The sequence below is a fragment of the Staurois parvus genome, unplaced genomic scaffold (genome assembly GCF_062004578.1).
Source record: "Staurois parvus isolate SC_StPar_1 unplaced genomic scaffold, SC_StPar_1.0 ptg000338l, whole genome shotgun sequence".
NCBI lineage: Eukaryota > Metazoa > Chordata > Amphibia > Anura > Ranidae > Staurois > Staurois parvus.
The window spans coordinates 663,534-680,324 of record NW_028318134.1 but is presented as its reverse complement, the minus strand read 5'-3'; the positions used below and the strand labels follow the sequence as shown (position 1 = coordinate 680,324).

The 16,791-nt window shown below is 45.2% G+C and overlaps 1 protein-coding gene across 2 annotated transcripts in view; it reads right to left on the bottom strand.

Moving 5' to 3' along the window:
- Window positions 1–16,403, bottom strand: part of LOC149457021 (sulfotransferase 1C2-like) — a 41,843-nt gene extending 25,440 nt beyond the window's left edge. Inside the window, exon 1 of one of the 2 annotated variants that reach the window (XM_089684180.1) lies at window positions 16,289–16,403. In XM_089684180.1, the coding sequence (XP_089540306.1) occupies window positions 16,289–16,315 (27 nt within the window). In that variant the 5' untranslated portion in view covers window positions 16,316–16,403. Of the gene's footprint in view, window positions 1–5,946; window positions 6,195–16,288 lie in introns of those variants that run through there. The other variant, XM_089684181.1, reaches the window with a different exon arrangement.
- Between the last annotated feature and the right edge of the window lie 388 nt (window positions 16,404–16,791).

The window sequence follows — 16,791 nt, the reverse complement described above, 5'->3', positions numbered from 1 at the left end:
TTTCAGGCCAATGACCGTCTTAACTGCTATGCCTTGCTTACAGTTCTGGTAAGGATCAGGTGAGTGATATTTCCCATAATCCCTCTCCAGAACCAAGGAGGCATGCCGGTCGTATTGACTCTTCCTGAGAAGAAGCTTCACTTCAGAGATCTCCCCTGGATCTCCTCCATATGAGACAAGACGATCAAGCTTCCTCCGCAAATGCTGGTAGGCAATATACATACCAAGCTGCTTCTTCTTACTTATGGCCTTGAAAAGTCCAATCGCCCTTTGTTTCACAAGCTCCCACCACTCTGACTTACTGCTGCAAATGTCCAGAATAGAAACCTGTGCCTGAAAAAAATCCTCAAAGGATTGTCTTACCTCTACATCTTCCAGGAGAGCCGAATTCAGTTTTCAGACACCCCTTCCCCTGGGTGGAGTGTCCGAGGCATTCAGAGTCACAGACAGCATACATTGGTCAGAGAACTCCACCGCCTTAAACTCAGGAGCCGAGAATGCAGAGTTCTCCTTTAAAAAAAACCTGTCTATCCTGCTCTGACTATTCCCTCTCTGAAATGTGAACCCCGTGCTGCCAGGGCAGTGCTTAATGTGCACATCTACCAGGCCTGCCTGTCTAACCAAATCTCTGAGAAAAACGCCATCATAACCCAGCCTGTCTATGGAGCCTCTCCTGTCTTCAGGCCTAATTATGGTGTTAAAGTCACCTCCAAAGACAACCTGCTGGGACGTAAAAAGGAAGGGCTTGATCTTTGTGAGGAGGCATTTCCTGCCCCATTTTGACTGCGGTCCATAGATATTGATCAGGCGCAGGTCCTGCCTCCTAACAGAGACGTCTAAGACCATGCATCTCCCCATTTCTACCTCAATTACCCGCCGGCACGTTACCATATCGGTTTTAAAAAGAATCGCAACTCCCTGCAAGGTTCAGCCGCAAGAGACCAAAAGGAGGGACCACATCTCCACTCCCTTTTTGCTAGATAGACATCTGCCAATGTATTGAGCCAGGTCTCTTACAAAAATAAAATCTCAGCATCAAACTCGCTGAGCAAAAATAAGGCCGTATCACGAGCTCTTGCAGATTTAATGCTGGCGACATTAATGGTCGTCACCTTTAACAGAGTGGGAACTGCCATCAGGATGATTGGGGTAGTCGTTTCTTAACCTCTACCACACTCTCATCACCCGAAACAGCTCTCTTCAGAGTACGTGACTCCCCCTCATCCATAGATGATAGAGAAATGGATATCAGAAACCATCTCATCACCTGACAAAACTGAAAAAGTATTGCCAAGAGGGACCCCTCCTGGATCTGATTCTGAGGAAGAGAGGACAGCTCTTCTCATCCTCCTCTTCTTCTTTTTCTTCTCCTTCACTCTCTCCCACCCCTCATCAGCCAAAACCCCCCCAGCAGGAGGTGAGACATGGGACATGGATACCCCTCCCTGAGCCCCATCGGCTCCACCCCCATCCGGCACCCCCACAACCTCCTGACCACGTTTGCGCTGACGGGGGACAAGTACCGGAGGTGGAGTAGGCCGAGAGGGAAGATCCGCTAAACCCGCCCCCCCAGCAGCTTCCGCCAGTCTGGAGGATCTACGTACGGTAGGATTAGGGACAGGAGGGACAGACTCAGGGGTGACTTTACTGGGGGAAACACAATCTGACACAACAGAGGGAACAGACACAGGAGGGGCAACAACAGTTTCCTCCCTAGCATCAGCTGCCTCATCCTCTTTATCCAGCCTCTGCAGCTCAGCCTCCAGTCCTGGCAGGTTGTGTAGTGCCTCTGGGCACTGACTATATGGATGACCCAGCTGCTGGCACAAATTACACCGAATCTCGGTGCATTCTTTGGTCAAATGGCCAAAATCCTGGCATAGTGAGCACTTCTTGATGGTGCAGGATGATGCAAAATGACCTTTCTCTCCGCATTTGTTACAAACTTTAGGCTGACCTTGATAGAAAATGGTCAGCCTATCCCTCCCCAGAAAGGCTGAGCAGGGAAGATGCTGAACCACATTGCCCAGCACCCTCAATTGCACTGACACTGTCCAGGCCCCTGTCCATATCCTATGCTCATCCAGGACCTTCCGCAGTGGGGTGAGGACCTCACCATGTCGGCGTAGCCACACTACCAAATCAGCCTCTGGTATGGATTCATTCCGGACCAGGATTGTCACCGATTTTATCAAAGGCTGTCTGGAAACAACCTTTGCCACCAAACCTCTCCACTGCTGAAGGCTCCTGCACCTCCTATATCTCTCCCAAAACAGGTCCAGGCCTTCAGGTTTTACAAATGACAAATCGTATTCATAGCTGCCGACTGGACAGATCAATGCAAACACATCACAGGCTTTAAACCCCATCTCCAGAATCAACTCTGCCACCCTCCCCCTTACTGGTGGGTTTCCTTCCCCCTCCCACCTCAACTGCACAACATTCCTTCTCCTGACCCCACCAACCATCCCACCACCAAACCTCCCCAAATTGTGACCATTAACATTCCCAACACTACCCCCACCCCCCTTGGTGCGACTCCCCAAAACAGAAGCATAGCTCCCCCCAATCCTCCCAGCAGCAGAAACATTTGTGTGTCTGGGAGCGTCTGGTGCAACTCTGGCAGATACCGACTGCACAAATCCGGGATTGGATGGTGTATCCTCTCTCTGCTCAGCAGGGGGAGAAATGTAATTTTTACCTCTGTCAGCAACGTTAACCCCTTCACCTCCACCCACCACCAACACATCCATTGCTTTAGCAGTCTCAACAGTCATAGACTTCACAGCAATGTCCACACTCACTGCTGCAACCATAGAAGCTCCAGCAGTCATCTCTTGCTCCAAGAAAGGACACTCAGCCCAGGACTGGATTGGATTCTCAGACACAGCAACAAGTGAGACATCCATGTGTGCTGTTTGCTCTCCATGTTGTGCAGTGTGCTGCTCCCCTCCCCCACCAGCATCAATCAGCTCTGGAGCACCTGGGAGCTCAGGTGAAACAGTCTCTCTGCAGGTGGCAGCCATCTTGCCTGTAGAGGGACTACTGGTCTCAGCAGGAACAGCAGCAGCAATTTCCATCTGTGGGGTGCTTGGTGCAGGTTCACCCACATTCCCCTGATGGTATGGAGACCTCTCTGCCAGGGATTTTTCCTCCAGGTTGGCTGAGGATTCCTCCACAGCAGGCTGCTTGCAGAGCTCCTCATCCACAGTACTCACCACAGCAGGTGGGGCAGACATGCTGGGAGCAGCCATGTTGGTGTATTGGGCTTTCTCCACCAGTCTTGGCTTTGCCAGTCTGTACCTCCTCTGTCCATCTTCAGGGACTTCTGCAGGGTCATCAGTGAAGGCAAACTTGTCTGCTCTCAGGGGTGACTCCATTTGCTGAATGAACTTCAGGGTTCCATATTCACCCTCAACCCCCTGGCTGGTTGCTACTGACAACTCCTCAGCCTGACATGGGGGGAGAGACGCTGATGTAGATGGAGCCGGGTCATCCATTACCTGAGGCTGCTGATCCACAGAGCTCGCTGATGTCTGGCTGGCAAATCTCCTCTCATTTTCAAATTTTTCTTTAAATGCTCCACTTCTTGTTTTCAGCTTTTCTAATAATAAAGATTGTTTCTTCACTTTCTCCTCCATGTGCTGGAGCGCTGGCTTCATGCCCAATCTGTTCTTGCTCCAGGCCTGGCAGTATTTGGCTCTGAAGGTTTTGTGTTCAGATTTCAAAACATTAAGTTTCTCCTCAGCTCTTCCAATAGTCACAAATCTATCAATAATCTTCTGTCTGAAGACATTGACATCCTCACCAGGGCCGGGACCCACAGTCAGGTCCTCCACCTCCTCCTCTTCACTAGGCCCGGTCTCATCAGGGGAATCCCTCCCAGGGCCTCCCCCTGGATCAGGCATGGTTCCTGGGCCAAGCTAGCAGGCAAGGCCCAGGCTTGAAAACGCTGGTTCTCTGGGAGAGCTCCTTCAGTGTGTCCTCCTCCTTCTCCCACTGACCACAAATGTAAGGAGCGGTCTTCCCTCTGACCACAAATGTAAGGAGCATTCTTCCCTCTGACCACCAATGTAAGGGACATTCTTCCCACTGACCTCCAATGTAAGGGTCATTCTTCCCTCTGACCACCAATGTAAGGGACATTCTTCCCACTGACCTCCAATGTAAGGGTCATTCTTCCCTCTGACCACCTATGTAAGGGACATTCTTCCCACTGACCGCCAATGTAAGAATCATTCTTCCTTCTGACCGCCAATGTAAGGAGCATTCTTCCCACTGACCTCCAATGTAAGGAGCATTCTTCCTATTGACCACCAATGTAAGGAGAATTTTTCCCTCTCACCACCAATGTAAGGAACATTCTTCCCTCTGACCACCAATGTAAGGAGCATTCTTCCCACTGATCACCAATGTAAGGGTCATTCTTCCCACTGATCACCAATGTAAGGGGCATTCTTCCCACTGATCACCAATGTAAGGGTCATTCTTCCCAATGAGCACCAATGTAAGGGACATTCCTTCCACTGACCACCAATGTAAGGGTCATTCTTCCCTCTCACCACCAATGTATGGAACATTCTTCCCTCTGACCACCAACGTAAGGGTCATTCTTCCCTCTCACCACCAATGTATGGAACATTCTTCCCTCTGAACCCCAATGTAAGGGACATTCTTCCCACTGAGCACCAATGTAAGGGACATTCCTTCCACTGAACACCAATGTAAGGGGCATTCTTCCCACTGAGCACCAATGTAAGAGACATTCCTTCCACTGACCACCAATGTATGGAACATTCTTCCCTCTGACCCCCAATGTAAGGGACGTTCTTCCCACTGACCTCCAATGTAGGAACATTATTCCCACTGACCACCAAATGTAAGGAGCATTCTTCCCACTGACTCCCAATGTAAGGAGCATTCTTCCCACTGACCCCCAATGTAAGGGACATTCTTCCCACTGACCACCAATGTAAGGAGCATTCTTCCCACTGACTCCCAATGTAAGGAGCATTCTTCCCACTGACCACCAATGTAAGGGGCATTCTTCCCACTGACCCCCAATGTATGGGACATTCTTCCCACTGACCACCAATGTATGGGCCATTCCTTTCACTGACCACCAATGTAAGGGGCATTCTTCCCACTGACCCCCAATGTAAGGGACATTCTTCCCACTGACTCCCAATGTAAGGAGCATTCTTCCCACTGACCACCAATGTAAGGGACATTCTTCCCACTGACCACCAATGTATGGGCCATTCCTTCCACTGACCACCAATGTAAGGGCCATTCTTCCCACTGATCACTAATCCAGGGAGCATTTATCCCACTGACAACCAAGGTAAATTTTTGTTTTCTTGCCATTAATATTAGTATTAATTTAATTTCACTATTAATATTAAAAATGATGGTGTTGTATAGAGTGGCCCTAAATGGCAAATACACCAAGTATGCCACATCCTTTATTTTTTATTTGTACCTATATCTCGACTTCCTGTACTGTGAAATGTAGATATAGTCATTATTAGTAGGGGGGCCCGGGTCCTGATATATCTCAAAGGTTCCTCCCTGGTAAAAAGGTTGAGAAATGCTGGTATAGACTATGGAAAGCAGAACAATTCCTGAGCACAAATTGTCAGCAAATGATGTAAGAGCTGTCACCTTTGGAACACAATATTTAATAATCACTATGTAATTTTCTAATACACAAATCTCAATGTGGACAAAGACAACAATGAATATATACTTTTGATTGGGAAGAGTTAGAACCTTTGCTTACATGACTGTCTTTGTTCCCATTGGGGGGATTTCCCTCACTTCCTGTCCAGGTGACAAGTGTCAGATGGTTTGGGAAGTAAGTGAAAATCTCTCTACCTAATCCTTTCCCAGTCATTATAGATGGAGTTAGGTCTAGTTCAATTACAGATTGAGAAAACACGGTACCTGATCTCCAAAAGCGTAGTGTGATTGATAGAAGATGACAGGGTAGAGAAGATCTACTGTATCAGGTGGACCAGGATTGGATGAGTAGGGATACCAGTGGCAATAGTGGTAGGCATGAAACACATTAGGCACAGGAGGAACAAAAGGTGGCCGACTTATGTATCCAGGCCTTGATCTTCAGGAGCACCCTTCTGGGAACCGTAGGGAGGTGAGCACCACCATAGGAAGGCTGAGGTCAACAAGAGGAAGCCCTGTGGCAGAGTCAAAGGCAAAACAAGGTTGAAAAGGTTAGAACAGACCACAAGGTGACAAGAACCAAGCTGCTTGCCAAGATCAGGACAAGTCTGGAATCGGAACAGGGAACAACCCGGAGAAGATAGCTCAAACGTTGCCACAACCATGAGGTGGATCAAATGTAGGTAACTGAAAATAGATGATCAGTAGGACTGGCCAAACAAAGTTCTAGTGTTTCCTGCAGCTTGGGAGTGTGTCATATAGACTGGGAATCTTCAAGTGACAGAGTTCATTAAAGTCATTAGGTACAAATTTTATTAAATACTATATTGCTGACTGGGTCTGATAGTATCGTCTGTGACTGTGTCTAATGGCATAAATCCATCACTTTTATGAAGCCGGTGCTTCAGGCTTTAATACATTCAGGACTGCAGCACAAAAAAAAATCCTACCTTTTAATTTGAGGTGTCCAAGCATGATTGGAGACATGTACTCCTTATATTAGCAAGAAAGATATGAAAGGGGCCTGAAAACTAATCACTGAGAAGGAACCGTGTCTCCCAGTAATTCCTTCCCAGTCAGAGAAAGACAGGAAAACTCTGGCAAGCAAGGGATGATTTTTTTGTATAGACTCGTGCTTTATTATCAAATGCCACAAATGAGAGCTTGAGGAAAGTTGGTAAACAGGAATATTGGATAGGACCTGGACATTGGTGAACATACCAGGCAAAATAAAAAATTACAATAACATGTCCTCAAGATAAAAAAAAAAATAAATATTATACTAAAATGCTAATTGTATTGAAATACTATAATTATACACTCCTATAAATAAAGAACTCTGGGGTATATATCCCACAAGGGCATTCAACCCAAAAGAAAAGAAAAAAATGATAATGAATAGAAACGAGGGAGCAGTTGGTACATATTTATATCGGAAGAAAAACCATAAAAGCCAAACTTAAGCTCAACCTCAATATGTGAACATTATTATAGATCCTTAGGAAGAGATGAAATACCAATGAGTGGCTAAACACGCACCAATACCACAATAGAAACACTTTATTGAAAAATCTAAACTGTACAAAAACCAATTATCCCAAAATTAATAAAACCAATGAAACGGAACCGACCTCAGACTGCACTTGGGTACTTCTGTTAGACTACCACTTTCCCGTCCGAACACCGACCACAGCCTACAATACAAGACTAGTCGTCGCCAGTCTTGAAGTAATCCAGAAAGTAGACTAGTTTATTTTAACACAGATACAAGATATATACACTCAGGGGACAATCCTCCTCCCTGCATAATGACACAGGGCGGGGCAATCTACATTTAGTAACAAGAGACACACAGGTATTCAAACTTCACACCAGCAGACAGTCCCATCAGGAGGGAGGGCTGCTGGAGACCCCCCCCCCCCACTAAGCTAATACACATAAACACATACATCCCATAATAGTTTGCTCCCAAGCAAAACACACAATAGAACAATGGGATGCAACCACATAACACCAAACAATCCACAACCCCCCCACCCCACCTATCTCCAAGACATGTCTGCACAATATTAGGACAGATCACCCTGTACCCCTAACAGGCACAGGGTGACTTACACATAAGAGGGATATGGGGAGCTGAGACAGGGGTCTCCCCACCTCTCCAAAGTGAGCTGCGTTCCATGGACCCCCCACCCAAAGTGACTCCCGTCACAACCATAATCGGCCAATATATTAAAATAATGTATATCAAAGGAGGTAGATTGTATACCCTTACTTTCTCTAAAGCCACAGATCAAAATGGCTATATCCCAACAAATAGTGGACACCACCCTAGATGGTTGGGGGCTATTCCCAAAGGTCAAATGATAAGAATCAACAGAAATTGTTACCTAGAAGTTGATTTTGAGGTGCAGGTAGATGTATTGATGACCAGATTTATGCAGAAAGGCTATTAAAAAATATCTGAGCCGGAAAAGACAAAAAAAGGGTCAAGCAAGGCATTACTAAGAACGTCAACTAAACAAAAAGTAGATTATAGTATGACCTTCTGTACCACGTACAACAGACAGTATAAACAGATTGAAAGGGCATTGATAAAACATTGGCCTATTGTGATGAAAGATCAAACATTAGCCAAGGTTCTCCCTAAACGTCCCCATGTTGTTTACAAACGCCTACCCACACTGAGAGATAAAATAGTAAAAAGTGCACCTGATTCATCTATCAAAAGGGAAACTTGTTTGGATCACCCAGGTTTTGTTTTTATTAAATGTGGCAAATGTATGATATGCAGAACCATAAAAGATCACTCATTTCCAATCTAATAACACAGGAAGGAGATATGAAATAAAAAAATGTATTAGACATGATCACCTACCTTTTGTGGTGCAGTTGTGGATTACAATGCGTGGGTAGGACTACAAGGGAACGTACGGTCAGGCTTAGAGAACATATCTATCTATCTATCTATCTATCTATCTATCTATCTATCTATCTATCTATAATCTATCTATCTATTATCTATCTATCTATCCATCTATCTATCTATCTATCTATCATCTATCTATTATCTATGTATGTATGTATGTATGTATGTATGTATCTATTCATATCCTATCTATCTATCTATCTATCTATCTATCTATCTATCTATCTATCTATTATCTATCTATCTATCTATCTATCTATCTATCTATCTATTATCTATCTATCTATCTATCTATCTATCTATCTATCCATTTCAGTCGTATCTGACCCTTGGCGATTGCATGGACCGTCACTCGTAAGCAACTTTTTCCATGAATTCTCTTAGCAATTATTTTACAGGGTAGGTTGCCAGGTCTTTCCTCAACCCCCACCATGCAGGAGATGCCGCATGGCCAGGGATAGAGAACATATTGGCAATATTAAAAAGGGCTTCCGCCATTATAGCTTATCCAATCATTTCAGAACACATCATAAGGATCACTAAAATTTTGTGGCATAGACCGGGTGGAAAAACACTGGCGTGGAACTAACATGAGGCAAGCCTCAAGTAATGAATCTCAGTGGATATATTATAGGGGCACTATGGCACCTAGGGGGTCTCAGTATCGAGATGGATGTGAATTGTTTTATCACTGATTTTTAATTTCATTGTATTTTATTTTTCTTACTTTTTTATTTTATTTTTTTTATCTTCCTCTTTTTTTTCTTATTTTTCTAATTCTGTAGATTTTAGGTATTTATTCCGCTGTTTATGACACATTAGATGCATTCAGCTAGCTCTTTGATAGCAATTTGTGTCTAGGGGAAAGTGTGTGGTGGTGTGATCAATTGGTTCACCAGTAGGGGGACCCATGGAGTTCCTCACCTCAAATTCCCATTTTGTACAAGCGTACCTCGGTTTACGAATTTAAAGCGTTCTGCAGGACTTTTCGTATTGCAAAATATTCGTAAACCGAAACGCGGTTTCCCATAGGAATGCATTGAAAACTACTTAATCCGTTCTGGAGGTCAGAAAAAAGTAAAAAAAAGTATTTTATCTGTTCAAAACTCTTAATAAAGTGCACTTTAAAGGCATAAATACTGTACAGGGACATGCAGTATAAAAGGTAATAACTTTGGGGGATTAGCTGATGGATGAGTTAAAAGATCAGTTGTTAGCTGGAAGCATGATAGGTTTCTCTGAACAGAGGAGTTTTCAGGGATCGCTTAAAGGCAGCCAGAATAGGAGACAGACAGAAAGATTGAGGTAGAGCATTCCAGATTATGGGAGAGGCTCTGGAGAAGTCCTTGAGATGAGCATGGGAGGAGGAGACAAAAGAGTTTAAGAGTAGGAGTTCTTGGGAGGAGCAGAGGGAAGGTTTGTGTGATATTTGATAGAAAAATAGCACTGCACCTCTCAATATCAATCAATCAATAAAATAAAAACATTCACCTGAGGGTCTAATGCAAAAACCCAACCAACTGCTAGTGAAAACCATCAAACAAATATTAATAATAAGTGTACCTTATAAAAGGAAACAAGTAGACTAAATCATAAGTAAATAAATACCTGGCTGACCCTGTAACCCATATCTACATCAAATTTGCAGACATGTAATATTGCACATAAAATATGAAAAATATCTCACTAATGCATGACTAAGGAATGCAAACATCACATAGTGCATAAATGGCGTGAAAATTAATAAATAAATCAAGAGAGACCCAGCCGTCATGCATTACTGAGATTTAGTCTAATTGTTGCCTTTTATAAGGTATACTTATTATCCATTTTTGTTTGATTGGTTTCACTAGCAATTGCTTGGGATTTTGTATTATGCCCTCAGGTGGATGTTTTTATTTTATTTTATTTATTTATTTATATTGAGAAGTGCAGCACTATTTTTCTGTATTTTATTTAGTTTTGATTGGTGTGGGAGCACTTTTGGTGCTTGCAGCTGCAGTATAGTCTATCATTATTCTTGGCAGCGCATAAGATACTTTTTATCTATTGCGTGATATTTGAAGACAAGAGTGGTGATGTAGCCGGGGGCAGAGTTGTGAATGGCTCCGTATGTTGCTGTTAGTAATTTGAATTGAATTCGCTGGGCAATGCCAGTGGAGGGGTTGGCAGAGAGGGGTGGCAGACACTGAGCGGCTGGTAAGGTAGATGAGTCTGGCAGCAGCATTCATAATAGACTGAAGAGGGAATAGCCAATGCAAAGGTAAGCCAATGAGGAGGGAGTTGCAATAGTCAAGGCGAAAGATAACAAGGGAGTGAATGAATAGCTTGGTGGTTTCATTAGTTAAAAAGGGGCAGATTTTAGAAATGGTACGGAGGTGAAGTCTACAGGCTTTGGAAATCGTTTGGATTTGGGGCCGAAAGGAAAGATCAGAGTCTAGGATTACACTTAGTACCAGTGGCGAACTGACCATTTGGAAACTCGGGCACTGCCTGAGGGCCCGGGGTCAGTAGGGGGCCCCATGAGATGCCCCTGGTACCTTTTTTTTAGGCTTTTTTGAGTTTGGCCAAGAACACAGGGGCCCCATGATCCCCTATTGCCTGGGGGCCCCATGAGTTGTCAGTCCGCCCCTGCTTAGTACCCTGGCGTGAAGGGAGGGAAGATGGAGAAGAGATGGGGTCCAAGAACAGAGCCTTGGAGAACCCCTACAGAAAGAGGAAGTGGAGAGGAGGGAACAGATTTATAGGTAACACTGAAGGAGCGCTGTGATAGGTAGAAGGAGAACCAAGAAAGAGTAGAATCTTGAATGCCAAGGGAGTGGAGTTTAATCAGGACGAGCGGATGGTCAACAGCATCAAATGCCACAGAGAGGTCTAGTAGTAAGAGTATGGAGTAGTGGCCGTTGGTTTTAGCAGTTAGCATATTGTTAGTGAGTTTTAGTAGGGCAGTTTCTGTGGCGTGCTACAAGCAAAAGTCAGACTATAAGGGGTCAAGAAGGTTGTTTTCAGTGAGGTAGGAGCTCAAATGGTTGTAGACTAAGTTTCCTAAAGGTTTAGAGGTGAATGGGAGCAAGGAGATAGGTCTTATGTTGTTCAGGTTGATGGGGTCCAGTGAGGACCTTTAAGTATGGGGAGGATCTGTGCATACTTTAGAGCAGGGGTCCAAACTTTCTAAGCGAAGGGAAAGTTCACTGTCCTACAGACTTTAGGGGGGCCAGACCGAAAAATGTCCCGGCATCAGTGGGAGTAAACAATGCCCCATCTTTGGTGTTAGTGAGAGGAATTGTGCCCCACCGATGGAGTCATTGTGAGAAATTGTGCCCTATCATTGGTGTTATTAGGCGCCATTCTTGGTATCATTGGGATAAATTGTGCCCCATTGTTGGTGTCATTGGTGGGAATTGTGCCCCATCGTTGGTATTCATTTGTGTCAGTGGATTAAATAGTGCCCCAAGGGCCAGATAAAAGCAAGATAAAGTCCACATCTGGCCCCCGGGCCGCAGTTTGGAGACCACAGCTTTAGAGGGAAGGAGAAGGTGTCAGTAGATAGGGAGAGATTGAAGATGTGAGTGAGAGAGCATAGGATAGAAGAGGGTGACCATAGTAGTTGCGAGGGAACAGGATTCAGAGGACAATTGTCTAGGAGGGCTTCTGAGAAAAGTTTTGTAACCTCTTCAGCAGTAGCCAGTTCAAGGTGGCCAGGTTAAGATAGAAGAGGGGAGAGATTTTGTAATAGAGGCGGTCAGTAGAAGAATAGAGGGGTGAAGGGTTAAAGTGTCGAAGGTTTCTGCAAATAATCATTTGATGTCTGGAAGGATGGGTGTTTGAAGACAAGGATGATGTGAAACTGATGAGGTTGTCATCAGACAGAGGAAATTGGATGTTGGGGAGGTTGCCAGGAGTTCAGGGATGTGAGAAAACAAGATCAAGTGTGTTACCATTGGAGTGAGTAGTTCATTGTGTTAGGTCAAAAAGATGTAGAGAGAAAACAGGTGGCGCACACACCTAGTGCATTATCCAAGGTTTATTGTAGGAGTTAAAGAATAATAAAAACATACTCACAGACGAAGCATGTATCTAAAAAGCATAGAAAAATGAAAATGGCCACAATGGCAGGCAAGGAGTTCTCACTGTCAGTGCGGTCAAATGGCTGACGCGTTTCGGGGACGAATCCCTTTCCTCAGAGCTGATGACCAACCTCTGATGCAGATGTGTGATGAATGGAAAGTAGGAGCCTTGCTGTTGATGCCTGAGTGGGACGGTGTGGGAGTGTGCTTTATGCCTGCGGGGAAATGGCTGCTGGAATGCAAACCACGAGACAGGAAGTAAACTGGTCATGGTCATCCTGTCTGTGAGTATGTTTTTATTATTCTTTCACTCCTAAAATAAACCTTGGATAATGCACTAGGTGTGTGCGCCACCTGTTTTCTCTCTATCCAGTGGCTGATTTCCCAGTCTGAGGAGGGCTGCACCCCTGAAGCATTTCCTTTGGTTGTCGCTGTCCTGGTACCCTTGGCTACCATTTTGTGCAAATCCTGAGGCGCTGGAGAGTACATACGATATCTAGGTCAAAAGATGTAGTTAAGTTGAGATGTAGCCAGGCTGTTAACATTAATGGGAATGTTAAAGTCATCAAGAATGATAGTGGGTATTTCAGAGGAGATAAATTAGGGCAACCAGGCAGGGAAGTCATCAAAAATGCATGATACTGGTCCAGGAGGCTGATAAATCGCTATGATCCTCAGAGAAATTGGAGAAAACAGGCAAATACAGTGAGTCTCGAAAGAAGAGAAGGATAGAAAGGGAGGGGTAGGAAGGACTTGAAAGATACTCGTTGGGGAAAAGGGGAATCCAACTCCACCTCTTTTATTTCCACTGGGTCTGGGTGGGTGATTACAGTGGAGGCCACCATGGGAGAGGGCAGCAGGAGAAGCAGAGTCAGAATCTTAAAGCCAGGTTTCAGTAATGGTAAGTATGGTTAAGCAATGGGAGATAGAAAGGTCATGCGCAGATGTGAGCTTGTTACAGACAGGGTGGACATTACAGAGGGCACATCAGATGGGGGACTATTTTTGGAAGCAGGGGGATAGAACTAAGAGGATTGCGGCTGTTGCCAGAGGAGGAAAGGTGCCAGATGTAGGGGTTGCAGTTAGAAAATGGAGGGCCCGGACTGGGGGAAATGTCCCAAGAGATTTGGAGAGGAATGAAGATGAGGAAAGTAAGATGGGAGAGGGATTTATATGTCCTGTTGTTTAGGACAGCATGTGGGTTCAGTATTTGCAGGAGGTGATGGGTGCAGTAATAGGGAGAGGGTAGGAGCGAGGGTGATATATATAAGCTGTGGGGTGAAGAGGATGGGTAAAGTAAGGACAATTTGAAGACAGAGAACACAAATGTGGGAAGGAATAGTAGAGAGATCGTATTAAAGGGAAAAGATCAGACTTCATAAGAAATGATTTACAAAATGTTGGTTTGCTTGCAGTATTTCCAGAATGGAGCAAAGTTCTTCTTGTTGCATATTCATACTGCTTTAGTTATCCTGCTTTAATGGTTAATGGTTTCTTGTTTATCTTGAGGACTCAGGTAGCGAGATCTCTGCACACAAGTTCCCAGGTTTGTAGAATGCAGCACGGGGAGTGAAAACACTCAGCGGTAAGAGGGAACACATCTCCAAGGTGGGCAATAGGAGAGCCAGTGGCAATGGTAGCGAGATTACTAAGTGACCTGGATCTATAAGAATCCTTCAGGTGATTCACTCTACCATACTCAATCTATAACTAAATTGTCACCTTTAATTGTTGTCAGAGACCGTGTACAGGGATGAGGAAGGCCAGACGATGTGTAAGGTGTCACTGGCCAACGTATGTCCTCAGAAACCAGCATATTGGCCAATTATCGCAAGGGTTGAACAAGTGATAGCATGGGCCATAACAGGCAGGGCCTGGACAAGGGGTGGGCAGGAGGGGCAGCTGCCCTGGGCGCAGCACAGCAAGGGGCAGGGAATGAATGCGGAGTGGTACACCCATTCTACAGCATGCATTAGCAGTGAGGGAAGGGGTGCAGTTCAGCATCATGAAAAAGAAAAGAAGCACCCCTAAGTGCAGTATGAACCACTTTTAATAAGTATCAAATGTAGAACAGCTCACATATATTCGTGATAAAACAGACAAAGGAGTGGGCTTCCGCCCTTAGAGGTTAGCATGCCCTGAAACGCGTCGCTATGTATGCTGGTCCTTGACGTCATCACGCCGACGCCGGCTTCACGCCTCAACGTGCGTTCCAGACGCCATCTTCAGGAGACTCCACATGCTGGCTGGATTTGTTCTCCTGCTACCACGATTCCCTGAGCGCAGACGCGGCTGTCATAGCCGGGACACAGCCGTTCTTCTACCTCTATGAGACTGCACTTCATTAGCCTGTTTTATCACGAATAGATGTGAGTTGTTCTACATTTGATACTTATTAAAAGTGGTTCATACTGCACTTAGAGGAGCTTCTTTTCTTTTTCATTTGCACAGAGTTCTGCTACACTACTATAGGAAGCTTGCCCTAGTGCCCCATGGACCTTTCTGCAGCCCCATTCATTGGACTTTATGGACTATTTTTTAACTAATTTGCAAGGTGGCAGTTTTTGTGCTGATTGTTTTTTCTTGCTAGTTCAGCATCCTTGCCCCAGGCGCTGGATGAACCTCTCCTGGTACTGATAAGAGGTCCTCTTTACAGAGAGATCTGGGGTCTATGAGATCTTTGAGGGGCCACCAAGATATCTGATCAAGACAAGATTGGTTTGATCAAATGCTTGTTCAAGTCGGTAACGGCTTGTTTACATGATATCAAAACTGACTGTGACACAATCCTTGTTGCTTCTTGTTTCTGAGGTCACATCAGTTCCTCTCAATGTGTCCCAGGAACTGGGTGCCACCAGCTGCATCCTTACCAGTTAAAGGCTGCGGCGGGAGGAGGGCGATCCCCTTACCTCAACTGTAAAAGTAATCCAGCGGCTTCTTAGTAGCACGATCGCTTTAGCATTCAAGGGAATCGCCGGCCCTAATAAATATCTTAGTCATCATTGACTGAGATATCGCCCTTCCAATCCTGCGACGTACCGGTACAGGAAGCTGTTAATCAGACTAGCAGGCAATAGCGTTGATTTACTAAATGGAAATAGACTCCAGAGCTTAGTAAATGAGCAGAAGCTCTGTTGACTTCCATTGTCCAATCACATGCTAGAAAAAATGCTGTTTTTGTTTTTTTCCTTGCATGTGATTGGGTATTCTTTGCAAAGTGAAGCTTCATCTCATTTGCTCTGGAGCAACTGCACATGCAGAGTATAGCTGCACTTTCCAAAGTACATAGTCTATTTGTCTTTAGTAAATCAACCCCAATGTCTGCAGATAACAAACATTGCTCTGTTTAGATCACGGGTGTCAAACTGGTGCCCCTCCAGCTGTTGCGAAACTACAAGTCCCATGAGGCATTGCAAGATTGACAGTTGCAAGCATGACTGCCAAAGGCAGAGGCATGATGGGACTTGGAGTTTCGTAACAGCTGGAGGGCCGCCAGTATGACACCCCGGGTCTAGAGGTTGCACAATAGATAAACCAGGCAATATTACTAAGATTAGTACAAATGCTCACTCGCAGTCCCTGGACACAGACAGGCAGATGCAAATCTCACCTCCAGTCTAGCTTCGTCTGATGGCATTAGCCAAGTGAATTCCCCACACCTCTGAGAGTCCTCAGGCTATCCTGTGAGTCGGAATCCTACATGATCACCTTTCCCACACTCACACAGATCCCTATCTGGGAATGAGATCTTCCCCGCCTAGGACAACGTCCACACACTGGCTACATGCAATCAGATTATCCATCTCGTTCTCTGGTAACCCAGCACCGCAGTTATAGGGAACCTGAGAGCACAGTCCACAATGCATTCTCACGCAGATTAGCAATGACATACAACTGAGCTTATATCAGGTACCTGGTGATAGAGGCCAATGGAGAGAAGGCTTCCCTTGCAGCTAAGTTCCAGACTCCCCTGGATTCAGGCCCAAAGTGGCACAGGTCGCCTGTAGGAGTGCTGGTTGGTGGTCCACTCAGAAGTACAGCTGGTGCACGGAGATAGGTCTGCAGACAGGAGGCGCCTGTGCGCGGTATGCAAGCCCTTCGGGGATTTAGATG